We start from the raw sequence: 16816 nt of genomic DNA on the forward strand, positions 1-16816 counted from the left end.
AAAGTCACAGGATGTCCTGCCAGGCATAATTGGTGTATCAGCAAAATCTTACTGATTGTGGCTTTAAAACAAACCCAGTGGTCCTTATCCGGGCCTGGTGTCTCTATATGAGATTATGAGGCCGTGTTGATTCTATCTGTCTAATCCCCTGTAGCTTCCATAAAGGGAGCACCACTGAAACTCCACAGGGATTAATTTACCATTCACAGATTAGAGATATGTTTGCCAAAATCACCATTGAGAACCCAGCCAGCTAGAGGATAGGCTTCAGCCGCTGACGCGATGCAGAAAAGCGGAAGGGAAGGGAGTGAGAGACATAAAGAGAGGGACACGGTGGCAGAGATAAAAGAATGAATCCACACGGAGCCTCCTTTCCTGAAGCACCGTGTCTTAATGTCGTTGCTTGAAGACAAGAACATTAGACCTCATTCCAGCTCCTCATCTGGGCCTGAAAAAGCCTGGGCTGAAAATCTTAATTAATTGTCCAATAGTGCTGTGGGGTCATTATGCATTGCAATAAAGAAGCGTGTAATTATGAGATTTAACAGCCATTACCAAGGCCAGGAACTCATATGTCATCATCAGCAACCAAGCCAACGGTTTGGTTCGGCTGCGCGTGTGGCTTGATAGACAACTCACACACAATGCACATGCACACGCATACTCCATACTCCACACGCATGCTCCACTGTGGGAATATAGTGGTCAGACAACAAGGAGAAAACTACCTTTTATATTAGAGAAGTAGTTATGTGCTAATGTACAAGGATACATGAAGACTAACAGTACTAAAAAAACAAAACATATAAACTGGAAAAATGACACAAACACACACATGCGCACGCAAACACACACACACTCATAGGCACTTAACAGAAGCCCATCAGTCTGACCCAGACAATAAGGCAGCCAGCTGTGATAGCAGCCTGCAGATGAAACATCCCATCAAGATTAAGCAGACACAAAAATACACATATTATTACTACTGTGTGCGTGTGTGTGTGTGTGTGTGTGTGTGTGTGTGTGTGTGTGTGTGTGTGTGTGTGTGTGTGTGAGTGCGCGTACGTGTGTGTTTGTATTTACTTTGGGTGGCCTGTAAACCAAAGAGAGGAGAAGCCACAGCCATTTCCTACACAGCAGGTGAAAAGTGGCAAACTCTTGCAGGAATTACATGGCGTGTGTAAAGGCAGGCTGTCAACTACATCTGTATTTAGTCCAGTTTCTAAAAAGACAACCGTCTATGAAAGAGTGTGCAGTCCTACACTGCTGCTGCTCGCCTGCAGATGGTTTCATTTGCTTGTCTACGAAATGTTTGCGCTTGTTACATCGTTTTCAGCTGGTGACTCTCATACATCAAACCTATTTTCCTATCTGATAATGTCCTTATGGAAACCCTCTTGTATGTTATTTAAAAAGGGTGAAGCGGGGGAGAGAAAAGGGAAAGCAGAATAGAAAAGATCGGCAAGAAGAAGAAGGTAGAGGAGAGTAAAATGAAGTGGACTATGGAGGAACAAAAAGTGAAAAAGGAATAGATAGAAGGATAGAGAGGAGCGAAGCAGAGGAAGAATAACCATTTCATGCCTGTCTGTGAACTTTGCATGAACCGAGATAAAATAATGTGAAGCCATGACAAGCCTGTACCTCCTTCCGCTAGATTTGCAGTATGCATACCTTAGGTGGGTGATATGTGTGTGTGTGTTGAGGTGGATGAATCTCTGCGTGAGCTCTTGGTGTGTATCTATGTGTGCACTCCAACAGATAGACCAGGATGATGATGATTTGAAATGGAGTTTGGCCTGTGCGTAATTATGATCATCTATCTTTATGCCCCGCCAGCATATCATATAACATCATATCACATCATATCATTTCTCTCTTTTTCCGTCTAGGACAACTGCACAACTACACAAACACACAGACAAAAACTCACAAACACAGAAGCAAATTGAAAGTAGTAAAAACGGACTGTTTGCTCATAATGACTTAGATGATGATGGGCTCAGATGGTCTGTTGATTTATTTGTTACTGCTCGTCTGGTTTGACTTATTATAAAACTGTGAGTCTGTGTATGTAAGTACAGTGACTTCTTCGGATGTGTGTGTGTGTGTTTAAAGTGCTTCTTAACAGAAACATGGATGACATTTGTGTGGAAAGGATTGTGTGTATTCTTATGTTTGCGACGTGTGTGTGGCAGAGAATAACGGACACAGACAGGTCAGGATTGTCAGACTGCAGAGACTCTTTCATAGACTGAAAAACAAATGTAATTGCTTGGAAAAGAAACATTAGATTACAAAACAATGCAGAGGAACAATTTTGCAAATACTTTTTTTCTCTTAATAAGAAAAAAATGTTCATGTGTTGCTTTATTTATTTATTTATTTTACAAATAAAAATGTAAAAATAAAAATGTGTCTTTGTATTCATTCCCTCTGAGTTGGTACTTTGTGGAACCGTCTTTCAAAGCAATTACAGTCACAAGTCTGGGGTATATCTGTATCAGCTTTAAATATTAATAGACAGATATTTTTGCTAAATTAACTTTGCAAATTAGCACAAGTTCTGCCAGACTTAATGCCAAAAGCTAATTGTCAACCGCCATGTTTCAAAGAGTGGAGAATTTATTTTGGATGTAGTTTTCTGCCACACATAGTGTTTTCCTTATATGCAGGTGAAAATATATAATTTTCTTTTATCTCATTTGACCAGAAGTCCTTCTTCCACATGCTTTTCTACAACTTTATCCCTGACCTGTCTGCTGTGTTCCTTGGCTTTCATGAAGTGGTTTGTTCACAGATGTTCTTGAACGCATCTCTGTTGTATGGACAGCTGTGTTTATACTTAGCTCAAATGATCATCGTCATTTCATTTACTAAAGACACAAAAAGGTTCATGTAAGAAATAAATTAAAATACTGAAATATGAGTAAATAACACAAACATAGAAATCACAAAAGTCACAAATTTACATTTGAAAACACGCATTAAAAAATAAGGAAAATGGAAGACTGGGTGTAACGTTTTCTTTTTGGGGCCGAGGAATATTTCTTTTAGTGCTCTGATTGATAAGCAATTGATCCGATTGTTGGGATATAGTCCCAAGGAAGTTGATTGAAGTAAAGTTGAGTAAAAGGGGCTGAATACAAGTGCATGCCACACTTTTCAGATTTTTGTTTGTAAAAATTGTTGAATTCTTTTTGACAAAGGTTACAAATGCTTTTGCGAGATAAGTTTGCCAATTTTTTCCGCTAGTTGAAGTAATGCGTGTCAAGACAGTCAAGCATCTTGGAATTATCTTGATAAGAAAGACAAAAGAAAAATGCAAAAGAAATGTTCATATGATATGCATTTATCAAAAAGTAAGCCAGGCTGTTCCTTGTTGTTGTTGGAAGATAAAAAAAAAAAAAGAAGCAAGGCACAGTCAAGAAAACGGCTTCATTTTCTCATAATGGTGATGCTTCTGCCTTAATCTAATAAAAGAAGTCCAATTTAATCCAGACATTAGAATCAAATATCAAATATTCTTTCCCTAATTTGATTCCATCAATATTTGTTTTCATCTGCAAACAAGGATGTGTTTGTTTGTACTGCAAGAGGAATTCACGGTGGTGCAATAGAAAATAAGATATCTCTTTTGCATGGATGTGAACAATAAAACAGACAAACACTCTCTCACACAAGCAAACAGACACATATTAAACCTTGGGGATGAGCAGAAATGGAAATCAAACACAGTGAACAGCGCTGAAGGAAAATCAACAGAGACCTGAAGCACAAGCTTGCAGATAGCCATCGAAATCTACCAAGGCCCATTAACTAAATCAGATTGGGATTCCAAATGCAAATCAGATTCCAATAAAGTCAGATTAAGTTAGACATCATTACAGTATGGGAATGGCAGTCGATTATGCCACGTCAAAGAAAGAGAACCCAACTCAGGCCAAGGCGCTGTTAAAAACCAGCTTTTATCTTCTAGATCTAAAATGTTTCTTGATATAATTCAAGTTTCTGAAGAAATACTAAATGTGTTTTCTGTGCAAATATACAATTGAAAATGAATATTTTGATACACCTTGTGAAAAGACAAAATGGTTGATTCCCTCCTCCCCCACTATCTGACACTACATAAGACTATTTTCTTTTTCCTGTGTTTGCATAGTCAGGATTACCAAAAGAAATTCCCTTTCCTTCTGACGATACTATAAGTGAATCAGGCTTGTAGGTTATTTTGCTATTTTCTACGGACTAAGATCAGAGCTTTCTGATGGAAACTCCAAAACATTGACTTTACTGTCATCTTGCTGGATTACTGTCCATTTGGAAGATCTCTGTGTGAGAGCTTCAAAACCTTAAGATGTTCCTTCAGTGTTTACTCAATGTTTTTTCCTCATAATGCCATCTGTTTTGTGAAGCACACCCCTCCCTCCTTCAGCAAAAGTCCCACAAAACATGATGCTGCTACCACCATAATCCACAGTTGGGATGTGTTCTCGGGATTGTGAGTTTCCCAGTTTATCCCCCAAAAATGAAGGGTCAATGTGGCCCAAAACGTCCAATTCTAGTGTAATCAGCCTGATGGAAGCTTAAAAAAAAAATCAAGCTTTTATTCCTTGCCTTGTGGCTTTTCAGCGCATATCAAAACAGAACTTACTTCACTGTGGATAATGACACCAGATATCCTCATGATGTTTTCGTCTACGCAAAACTATTTGAAGAAAAGGGCGTGGCAGGAAACCGGAAAGTGCAAGATAAACCAGACTTATAGAAAAGTTGACAGTTCTCTTTTAAATCTTGTCTTTTTTGTTGTTGTTTCCATGATGTCACACAAGGCTGTGTTTAAGGTGCCCCCTAAAATATACCCACATGTACCAGTTAATTGAAATGTTGTGAAGAAACCCATTTAGCAAACATGAATTATTTCCATATTCCTAACTGACTTAACATTCCTTGTATAATGTTTCACTTTATACAAACTGCAGATGGTGAAAAAATGGTTATGTGTCGTTTTATGCAATATGGTTTTAACTCGATGTGTACGTCTGAACTTTTTCAGGAATTTGTCAGTTTTCTTATGGGTTAAGAAGGCGCTTAAATACTGTCACTGTCAAGGTGAACCAGCATTTGTAGACAGAATGAGGGCAAATGCGTGCGTGTGCACAAGTGTGTGAGAGTTTCTATTGACATATTTAACCCTGTGTGTTTTCATGACATTTTATTAAACTACTTAATAGCTTTGAGAGGGGGGGGCACATTAAAAGATGAACTGGAAAAGGTATGGCAACGAAGAACGAAATGGAGGCAATTAAGACTTGAAGAAAGAAATAATTGTTCTGTTTAAGACGTTTTGTTCCAATTTAGCTGCCAAATGGAGTAGGAAAGTGAGAGTGCTGTATATCTTGTTTCTGGTGGTTTCATCAATCTTTTCACTGATGTTTTGCTGAGTTTAAGAAGCCCTGGGGGATCATAGAAAATACCTCATGCAGCTTGTTGCGATGTGTTCCAGTGTTAATTAAGTCAGCTGGAGTATCAAAGTCTTGAACATGTGCAACAGCTTCTGTGTGTCTGGCTTGGTTTCAGTGTTTTTTGGTAAAAAAAAAAAAAGAGCAGCAATTTTGTTATTCAACATTTGCTCAGTACTGGTTGCTTTAGAAATGTTTGACTAGGTTGCATTTACTTGACAAATTAATTCTCTATTTGACAAGCATTTCTAAACTGTTTGAAAGTAAGAAAACACACATTAAAAAAAAATAAGAAAAATGAAAGACTCTAGGTATGACGTTTTCTTTTTGGGGCCCAGGAATATTTCTTTTAGTGTTCTGATTGATAAGCAATTGATCCGATTGTTCCACATTCACAAACCATGTTTCCGCAGCAAAATAAATGAAAAACTGATAAAGAAATAAAAGACTAGTTGAGAGGGACAATGTGAACAGAGTGTGGGAGGAGACAGAGGTTGAGAGCTGAGGTTGACTCAATAATGAAAAGGTTGAAGATACCATGGAGTTAGAGAAGATTAGAGGTTATTTCAGGCCATAAAGGAAAATAAGATAGAGACATAGAAAGTGAAATAAAGAAAAAGGTCACATGTGAGATGGAAGATCGTTGGTTTTTGATTTATAGTAGTTCCTGTCTGTTTGGGAGGATTTTGAGAGAGCTTTGATGTAACTGATGCACTAGACCACTTCAGTTATTGCTTATGCAAGAAACTAGATTTTATTTATACAGCACATTTCATAAATAAAAATCACAATGTGCCTCAAAAGGAGAGCAGGAAATTAAAAGGTGTCAACACACTTTTTTTTACCTAGATAATTAAATACATGACAATTATTAAAAAAGTAACTTTTCTGAATCCAACTACTGTCTAAAGCTGTCCGGTTACATTTTTATATGGTAATGCATGATGTGTGCAGACATAACATCGTTGATTTCCTTCCTCCCTCCTCATCCCATCACCACCTCCACCACTCCAATCGGTACCCCGTATCTCCACAGAGACTGATGAAATGGCTGGACCAATGGTGACACCCCTCCACCTACCGCTGCCCATTTTTTACAACTCAATCATGCCACGTTACAGCCGACACATAGACCGCTTATCCCGAGTGTCAAAATTGAAAGGGGAACAGCGAGGGAGAAAGACTGTAAGAAAAGACAGAGCAAGTAAAAGGAGATAGGCAGGCAAAAGAATAGGGGGAGACCCAAGAGCAATTTCTTCTTGAATAAAAAAGAAAATGGGAGGGGGTTGTAAAAAAAACACACACTAATGGCAAGGCCCCTGGTTCTGGTAAAAAAAAAAAAAGGGCTCTGTTATAGGTTCCGGCTCTCAGTCGTTGATTCATTCATTTGTTCGTTCCTTGGTCTTTCGTCAAGTCAAGTGCTCGCCCTGTCTGTCTTTCTCTTTTGTGTCCACAAGTCTAGATAAGAGCTGCTAGTATGACTGCCTGGTAGCCATTTAGTTATTATGGAAGCGGAGAGAAAGAGTGAGTAAAAGAAGAGAAAAGAGGATGAAAAGACTAATTCTACTGACAGATAAATGGCTCATTCTGAATGGCCTTTCCTTTCTTTAATTCACTCCCTTATTCTCCTCTGTTTAAATATTTGCTGTTCTCCTCCTCTTCCCACCTGACTGCACTCCGGTCTTCACACACACACACGCACACGCACACACACACACACGCACACGAATGCACGCTTCACCATGACATGCAGCCTAATATGCATCTGGAGTTGCCTCTTTGAGAGCTATTAAAATGAGATCTTCTCGTCACTAATCCATATTATTGGACGGTGAGGCCTTTCATGCCCTTTGAATAATAACTTCTGATATTTCCACATAAGCACGATTCCCAGAGTGTGACGGCTTACTCTTCATGCTCCGTGCACAGGCGGTGAACAGGTGAGTGTGTGTGTATGGACTTCTCTCAGTTTGAATTAGCAAAAGGCTCACCTGTGCTTATGCATTTGTGTTAAAAGTACAGGCGTGTGATTCCTTACGGGACACGAGGAGACACGCTGCTGCTGCTGAAACCCCATTTTCCTCTCCTAATGACATATCAGATGTTTGCATAGGGCCATGTCAGTTTGAAAATGAACACAAACTTATATCTTGGAATAAAATAACCAATCAGAGGAATGTGTGTATTTGTATAATGTCAAAAGTCTCTTAGATGAGGCGATTCTGTGTGTCAAACATGACCAGCAACACACACACACACGTCCACACACACACACACACACACACACACACACACACACACACACACACGCACACGCAGACAGACACACAAGAGTTCTGGTCTTGTTATCCGGGGGCCTGTCTTGCAGGCAGCCTCTCTAACGCTGAGTGATGTTTAAATTAGTTTACAATTTAGGCTCCTCGCTATCCGCAGACGGCTCTTAACTCAGTGTGTGTTTGTGATGTGGTTTTTTTGCCTGTGTGTTTGTGCGTTTGAGAGCGTAACAAATTGTTGCCAGTACAGCAGACATCTAATGACTTCAAATTAGCTGCCTGGCGCTCGCCTTGACACGTTGTTACCACTGTTAGGAGCCTTTGTGTGCGAGCAGCGCGAATGTGCATGTGTGTATGTGCAGCGCTGCGCAGCCATATCATGAAACATAAATTGGCTTCGCCTCCCCTCTCTCTGCCTCTGTCTTTTTTTTTTGCCTTTGTCTCTCAGTCTCTCTCCATCAATTTGATTAAAAAAATTACTGTACCATGGCGAGCGAAGCCTTGTGTACGTGCGCACACTCAAAACACAGTCGTCTCTGGCACGCACGCGCGCCCGACAAGATGTGAAACAAGATGGCTGCTAACAGGTTAACAGGTCTATCCTTTTCTGTTTTGTTCTGGGTGCGCGTGTGTGTGAGTGAGTGTGTGTGTGCATGTCAGGAACTGATAAAGAATGTTGAGGAGGTGTATTTCTTTCTGACAATCCTCTACACTGTGAGTGAACAGTAGATCATGCTCTGTGAGGACATCACTGTTCAGTGCTGTAAACAGTGAGGATTTCATAAGGTGCTCATATCACTCACTCACACACAAACACACACACACACACTTGGAAGATGAAGAGTTCTATCTTTCTCTCGGAGCAGTGGATTGCCTTCCTCGTTCATCTAATCACACCATCTTCTCTCCTCCTCCAAGCAATCGTTGCGCTTCACTCCCTTTTTACAGAAAGATGCTCGCACACACACAGACACACACAGATACTACGCTCATCAGATAACCTGTGTAACTTGGCCTGCGTACTTTTAAGAACAGTAAAGAAAAGAAAAGGTGCAAACCAAGTGCATTAGATAACACATGGTATGTGTGATGAGTATACAGCATCTCCCAAAGGTATTGAACTTTTATCCTGTTTTGTCACCTTCTAACCCAATAAAATACCAAATTCGATTTATTTTATTTAAGGCTAAGCAACAGATCAAAACAAAGTAGAGCATAACCGGAAAATGGATGGAAATCAATGAATGGTTTTCAATGCATCTTATATTGAAAACTGTTTTGTAGTTTCTTTTTGTTCACTAACAAACCTGCAGTAGTTATACCGTGATTACGGTGAACTCTATTTACTATATAGGATTAAAAGCAATTGAGTAACAGGAAAGCAGCGGCTGAATGTAAATGCATGTCATGTTTTCCACATTTTTATTTGTAAAAAAAAAAAAGAAAAAAAAAGTGAAAATTAAATATCTGATTTTTTTCCATTTCCCAACTGTAATTTATTTGTGTTAATCTTGCACACAATTCCACCAAAAATACTTTGATGTTTGTGATTATAATCTGAACTGACGTGAGATGTTTTATAGGGTGCTAGACCTGGTGTGGCTTCAGATATGAAAGCAAGTCACAAACTCAGCAGGATGGAGGTAAAGAGTTAAAAAGAAACCAGAGGAGGACAGGAAACTGTGAGAAACATCGGAAAAGAGATAAGTATGGGAAATATGGTATATTATCCTAAAAAGAGAAAAACCCATCCTTAGTGTTATTCTTAGTTTATGGATCAATATGTATGTCTGCTTATTGTCCATATGGCAGAGCAGAGATCAATACACTTACTAGGGGCAATGTGTATTCCTATCGCTCCCACTCAATTCATCTCGATTTTTCCTTTTCACTGTTATTTTCGCATTATTGATATCATATACGTATCATTCATGGACCCTGTTATCCAACGCCACCAGCTTTATTGGTATAGATTTACGCAGCATGACTAAATAATATTTATGTCTCTAATCTGGTATTTTCCCCTGTGCTTTACAGCCCTGCTATGCTGTTCTGCTGAAGCAAAGCAGGGCTGTATTTTCTTTTCCTTTCCTTTATTCTGTAATTATTTTTATCTGACAAAAGGTCAAAACCTTCTGCTAATCTGTTAATCTGATATGCTGCTCTTCTCTGCAGGATCGCTTACAAACGGCCAAAGCAGTTTGGGCACTTTGCTGCTTTTTTGTTACTTTCTTCCTCATTTTTTTAACACAAGATCATATTTTTTGTTCTGCCATTATGGTAATTCCTTTCATCTTGTATTGCAGATCAAGAGAGATTAAGGGAGAAAAGGGGTTAGAGGTTGGCTTAAAAGGATTAGATTGAGTTCTTTCCTCTGTAGGTAGAAATAGATGAGATACACTGTAAAATATCTATCTATCTATCTATCTATCTATCTATCTATCTATCTATCTATCTATCTATCTATCTATCTATCTATCTATCTATCTATCTATCTATCTATCTATCTATCCATCTATCTATCTATCATTAAATCTTAGTCTCCTTCATCTCTAATCATCCATCTGTTCTACATACCATTTAATTTCAAACACATTTGGAACATTAAATGAATAAAAATGTTAACCTTAAAGACACAATTTTGGGGAAAGAGTCCGATCATGTCAAGGTTTGGAAGTATCCGGGTGACTGTGCACGTCTGCAGACGTTGCAGCCCCAGACACACCCTCCCCCCAAATCGAACAACGTATTTGCATTTCTTTGTCTGTGGGTGTGGTTGTGATAAAATAAATAAATAAAAATGAACTGATTCAAATTGGGAATTAAATTGGAACCCCTACCTGGGATGTGTTTGGCCCAACCGATGTTGACCACCAGTTCTCTGTCCGCCAGGTCACACAGCGTGGTGAGGGCCTTGATGTCGCTGTCCGGTACTGTTGGGTCAGGCATGGCGTAAATCTTTTCTGGCTCGGCCACCAGCAGGTGAGAGACGATTTTGTTATCTGCAAGGCAGCCAAAGGCAACTGACATGACCACCAGACAAGGAGACAGACACAGAGACAGAGAGATAGTGAAATTTTTGTCTTGGAAGGGTAAAAGCTGTTCCACACCATTCAGGTGCAAAAATGTGAAAAGTCAATGCACAGTCTCTAACAAAACACCTGCTGTGATTAAACACAGCTGCTGTGAGTTAATACAGGTTTTTTTTGTTTTCTTTTTTTTTCTGTAAAATTAACAACCTCAGATCATCAGTCTTAATAAATACAAAATGCAGTTTTCAGAAGAGGATTTCATTTATTAGGGGGAAAAAAGCTACCCAAACATGCAAAAATTGCCAAGTTTATCAGCACAATATCCTGGGAAGATTCTGTTTCAGGTTCAAGTCCTGAGTTTGAGTAGGCTGCTCCAAACTTTGATTCTGTTTCCTTTTTTTTTATTTTTTTAGCAAAAACAAGAATCCTTGGGTTCAAGGTCATGAACTGAAGGACATTCTCTGTTAGGATTTACTGGTGGAGAGTGAAATTCATGGCTCCATCAATATCTGCAATTCTCCCAGGTTCTGAATCAGCAAGGCCGCCTAAGACCATCAGGCTTGACAGTTTTAGGAGGTTTTTTTTATTTTGAAATTATGGTTTTATGCCAAATGCAACCACATGCACAGCTTCCAAATATTTCTTTTTTTTTCTTTTCGATATTTTAGCCTCCTTCCTGTTCTTTTTAAGCAGTTTCTTGTTTCTACAGGTCAGGCAGTAATAAGCCGTTGGTGTGGTTAGTAAAATCCAAACAGAAACGTGGTTGCTCACAGTTAAATTGTGATTTAACAAAGGGGCCAGTTGTATTCTCACATAGGATTAGATTGGCTGGATAGCTTTTTTCAATTAATAAATGAAATATTGACAAAAAAAAAACAGCTTTTTAAATGACTAAGACTATTTTTTTCTAGCATTAGAATGAGTTTGAAAATCTCAGACCTTTAAAAGTGACAAAAAAACATAACTCTGTACACATAGTGAACAGAGGCATAGTGGACTTGGCATAAAACACAAGATGTGGATAAAAAAATGTCACAACTGGCTCATAGTGTGTCCTATTAAAAACAAAATAAAAAATATTACTGATGGGATCAAACATAAAAATGCAAGTACCAAAAACTAAAACATCCATCAAAGGACTGCGAGTTTAAAGATGATTACAACAAGCAATTTAAGTTACCACAAATGTTTGCGTTTTGCATCATAGCCATACAGAGATTTACTTTACGGGTGCATATAGAGAGAAAGGATAACTCTGCAAGCTAAACAGCTCTGCTGGCCACAGTGACATGTGGTGATGAGACCTCTATGGCCCATTAGTAGCAGACTGATATCCTACTTCCAAATTAATCCACAGACTAATCAAGCATGGGGATGTTGGTGCACGATGGAGGAGCAAGAGGAGAGAGAAAGATTGAAAAAGATGGGGGGAGGAGATTAGGGATGGAAAAAACAGGCAAAGACAGGTAGAAAAAGAGCCGCAGACTGATTGTAAAAGACGGACAGGAAGCGTCTGGAGATGTGATAACTAGGCAGATATAAACAAGAGGGAGTGAAACAGAGTTGTGAGGATAAGCTGTGTATTGATTTAACACAGTCCACCACCCCCAAATCTTTTATATTCACACAAATGAAATGTATGTAGCCACACACGCCCGGTCCAACTCTGGGGTCATTTGAGCCTCACCACTCCGAGTCACACTGCAGTACCTGAGAGTAAATCTTATTTAATGTTTCCCTAATTAGAATCAATGGAAGCCCATTTCCAAACCCTGGGCTATTGTTCTGTTCTCAAACAATCAATTGGGACGGTGAGGCTAGGGACTGGGCTACAGACAGACAGGCTGTGTGAGTGTTCCTGTCTGCGAGGATGACAGAGGCGCAGGAGGATTTTGTGTGTGACAGAAATAAAAGTAGCTGTTTAACAGAAAATAGGAGGAATATTTGGACTTGTCCTCTATTACAAAGGACAACCTTTTGCTACATTAACAAGACTAACCATAAACTTTATGTTGAGTGCTAGTACGCACTCATCCTCTTGGCATGCCAACATAAACACAGTGCACACAAAATCAGTTTATCCCATCATTTCAATAATTAGTGTTGCAGAAGTCCCAATAAGCTGCCGTGCAGCCATTCAGCATATTGGCCTAGAGCAGAATATGCTTCAGCTTTAGGCAAAATGGGCTTTGGGGAGCAAGCTGCTAAACACCGCTCAATCTGCACAGCGTGTGTGTGTGCGTGCGTGCGTGTGTGTGTGTATGTTGTGTGTACAAGCAGACGGTTAGCTAGAGAGCTAACTCTAGTTTGATGTGGTTGCCAGATTGGATTTAATCCGGATTAGGGTTACGGCTGTTCTCCTGCCCACCCTCCCTGTTCCTCCTTCTCTCTCTGTCTGAGAAACGCTCTCATTTAGGCTTAATCTCCCCACGTCTCTACCTGTCCCTGTCACTCTCACTCACTCTCGCTTGTTAGGTGTCCACTCGTTGTGCTCTGGTTTTTATTCTCTGAAAAAGCAGCCGATCCAACAGAAATTAAATTAATATACTTATGATGGGAAATGATCTTAAAAAGATAGCAGTAGAAACAAACAGAGATAAACATTGTTCCAAACAGCTGGGTTTCTTTACAACCTGTGTTTACAACTTTTTGTTTGCAGGTTAAGACAATTCAGCATTCGGACACAGATTACACACAGTTGTTAGATCCGAAATGTGTGTGAAGGTTTATTTTCTTACATGGCTTTTTTGGAGGCAAAGCCAGCTGTGGGTTCAGGTACGGGCTGTTGTCTGCATCTATTCGGCGTTTGTATTTTTGTCTTCCCCCGCGAACCCTGTCCAGACGAACACCTGGAAGACATATCAAAGAAAGGAAACAAGTATTATTTTCGTGGAGGCAAACGAGACACTGATGATAATAAACACGTCATGGTCTTAAGCACATTCTAACCCAAGAAAAAAACATGTGAAAGCAGACATCTCCACTTGAGTATGTGTAGTTTTTTGCTTATTAATAAACTTATTTATTTACTCTTATGTGTTTTTCTAAACTTTTTTTTTTCTTTCTTTTACTTTTAGAATCGACTTAAAGCCACAGAGACACTATTTCAGTTCCACTCTTTTCCCACATTGTTTTACTGGTTTTCTGGCTTCATGTTGCCCAATCTCTGCCTCCCGATTGCTGTCTCCCTCTCTGTCTCGTTAATTAATTGACACAAAGGAGTCCTAATTGAATTAGGCCTATCCCTCAAGGGATTGGATGTTACCGTGGTTACCACTTAAAGGTGGATAAAGAAGACAGAGGTGTTATGTGCTTTAGAGGAAGAGAGGGAAAGACTGAAGACGATAGCAGCAGAAAGGAGAGAAGAGCAGGCCTGAAACACTCTGAAAGTTTTGAAAGCACACAGAAATACTTCTGTACTTTTATGCCAGTGAAAATGAAAGCAAGTAACTTGGGAGAGAGATGAAATATTTGTTCAGAATTGTTTTTATTCTGATGCCTTAAAAATTAGCTTCATGCTAAACAAATGTGGAAGTGTTGATGGCACTTTAAAGATCGACAAACTTGCAATTAAAACCAAAACCATGCACATCAACTTTTAAATAAAGCAACTGAATGTTTTTGCACATATTTTCTAACTACAAGCTGTTTAAACTTAAAAGCTTTTTGGGTTTAAGTGTTACAGGTAAGATTTATTTTTCTAATGAGTGACTGTAGCCTATAGATAGTAACACCAGAAATCAAAATGTGTAAATTTAAAGTGTGAGGCGTTAGATATTTTTGCTGTCCTGGAAAGGGCATGGCATCCTTTATCACCTGACCTAAACCCTGATAACAACTTGTGGACCTTTCTTAAACAGGACATTTAAAAGGGAAGGAGAACAGCCCAGCTCTCTGAACAGTGTGTCTGGGAAACACCTGCAGTTGATGCCAGAAACATTTGATAATCAACAGTTTAAAAAACTGACAGATTCCATGCATGGGAAAGTTTGTTGCCGTTGTTGAAAGAGGTTTGGTCTTTGATTTGTAGCTTGACAAGTCAGTTTAGTTGCAAATTTTAAAAGGTTAATTTCACATTATCTGGTGAAAATAAAAAGTCAAATGGAAAAATGTTCATCTTTAATTTATTTGCATAATAATTCTGCCCTCTACATTTGCCCAATAACTGTGCATACATGGATTTTATAAGGAAGCCCAAACCTCACCCTTACTTTCTTAAATTTTAAGATCCGAGGTTTGTTCTAGTCCATTATGGTCGCTGTGTGTGTGTGTGTGTGTGTGTGTGTGTGTGTGTGTGTGTGTGTGTGTGTGTGTGTGTGTGTGTGTGTGTTTTATTGACAATCTAAATCTAAAATTCTAGACTTTCTTTACTTATCTTGACCTGAAGATGTGAATTAGCTAAAAGCTATAATCTGGTACTGCGTGTCGAATGGTGACATTTATGTTAAAGCTGTTTGTTGCCCCTTTTTTAAGTAAAGTTAACTATTATTTTGAATTTACTTAAAGCACTCTAAATACTTGATAAAATGGCTTCTGTCTAATAATTGTGCAGATAGTATGTACATAGACAAAAATCTCCTTTTGTTATTTTTGACATAAAATTTGTAGCAATTTCAAAAAGTGGTTTCTACAATATGCTGAGAATAGTACTACTTCTAAGTACTACATTCATTACGACAAAAAAATTATTTTACTAACCAACAGCAACACTTGGAAAGATTTTCTTGGACACATTGCACATTTAAATTATTTCACCGTTTTGTCACTCTACAAAGCAAAGAAAGATTTGCTCGCTCACAGAGATCTAAATCATTTGGAAAATATGCAGACCACATTCAAAACAACACAGAGATTTAACATGAAGATTTCAATTGCCAGAAAAGGAAAAATATCACAAAGGATAAACCAGACCTGCGAGTACTTATAGATGTGCTTTATATCTAGCATATTTAAACTGCCCACAATCCTTTCTGAATGACGCAGGCACTCATCAACTCCATGGTGTGTGTGTGTGTGCGTGTGTGTGTTCATGTATGCAACTGCTTGAGGCGGAGAAAGGGGGACAGAAGGACTGACAGTCCAGGTACAGCAGGGGGCCCAGTGTCAGCAAACGGTCAAGAGACTCTTAACACTAGGAGGTACAAACCTACTCAAACACCTATTCTGGGCTTTTGCCTCTCACATACACACTGAAACTACATCTACATTTCTGTAACCCACACCGGCGTGTCGTGTTTGTAAGCCCTGACAAGAAGCACGTTCACAAAGCACTTGGGTCACTAGTGTTCCTGAGAAGGGAGAGGCAAATGGAAAAGCAGGTGTAGAAATGGTAAGGGACAATAAAATGAAGAGCAATTTAAATTTTCTGGTGCAAGCAATCATTAAGCTGAAGAAAAATGCTCAGTTTAAAATCAGCACAAAAAACGGCAGGGACCCCTAAAACAACAATCGTGACACCACCAGCGTGGCCACAAAATTAAAAGGCAGCATGACATCAAAACAGAAATAGAATGAAAAAAACAGAAAGCAGCTGCTGTAATGTTACCTATGTGAGGAGAGAAGCCACATAAATACCAGCGTCTACAAATAAACCTGAGGTTCTTACCCACCTTATTCAGTACTGTACATAGACTATATACTGTATTTAGCCTATGTACTAAATACCTAATCATTAAAGATGATTATATGTTGAAATAATATATCCAGACAACTCAATCCAGAATATTATTCCAAATTCTAGTTTTTATGAAAATGTTCATTTAAATGGATGGTTGATCATTTAATGCTCCTATATATAACTAACTTAGATAGAAAACTTGCATTCGCTCCTCTCATGGTAAACAAATGTATGTCTTTTCAATCAGCAATGTCTAAATAAATAATCCAGTTTTATGTTTTGCAGAGTACTTTGTGGAATATCACATATTTGTCGATAATCAAGGTATTTTTGTTGTGGTATTACAACCACAACAAAACCTTTTTTCTAGAGAAAAGGTTTCTAGAAACCTTTTTTTTAAGGTTTCTAGAAGATTCTCCGTTTGCCCTAGGCTGT

At 38.8% G+C, this 16816-nt stretch overlaps 1 protein-coding gene across 4 annotated transcripts in view; it reads right to left on the minus strand.

Annotated features, from left to right (window-relative positions):
• Positions 1-16816, minus strand: part of esrrga (estrogen-related receptor gamma a) — a 133472-nt gene that overhangs the window by 18330 nt on the left and 98326 nt on the right. For 3 of the 4 annotated variants that reach the window (XM_088004378.1, XM_088004376.1, XM_088004379.1), the window contains 2 exons: positions 13503-13613; positions 10573-10755 (listed from right to left, as the gene is read on the minus strand). In XM_088004378.1, coding sequence (XP_087860504.1) covers positions 10573-10755; positions 13503-13613 — 294 coding nt within the window. The remainder of the gene's footprint in view (positions 1-10572; positions 10756-13502; positions 13614-16816) is intronic. The other variant, XM_088004377.1, reaches the window with a different exon arrangement.

Source organism: Poecilia mexicana, unplaced genomic scaffold (assembly GCF_051168715.1).
Source record: "Poecilia mexicana isolate PSO_F unplaced genomic scaffold, ASM5116871v1 scaffold_3, whole genome shotgun sequence".
NCBI classification, from domain to species: Eukaryota; Metazoa; Chordata; class Actinopteri; order Cyprinodontiformes; family Poeciliidae; genus Poecilia; species Poecilia mexicana.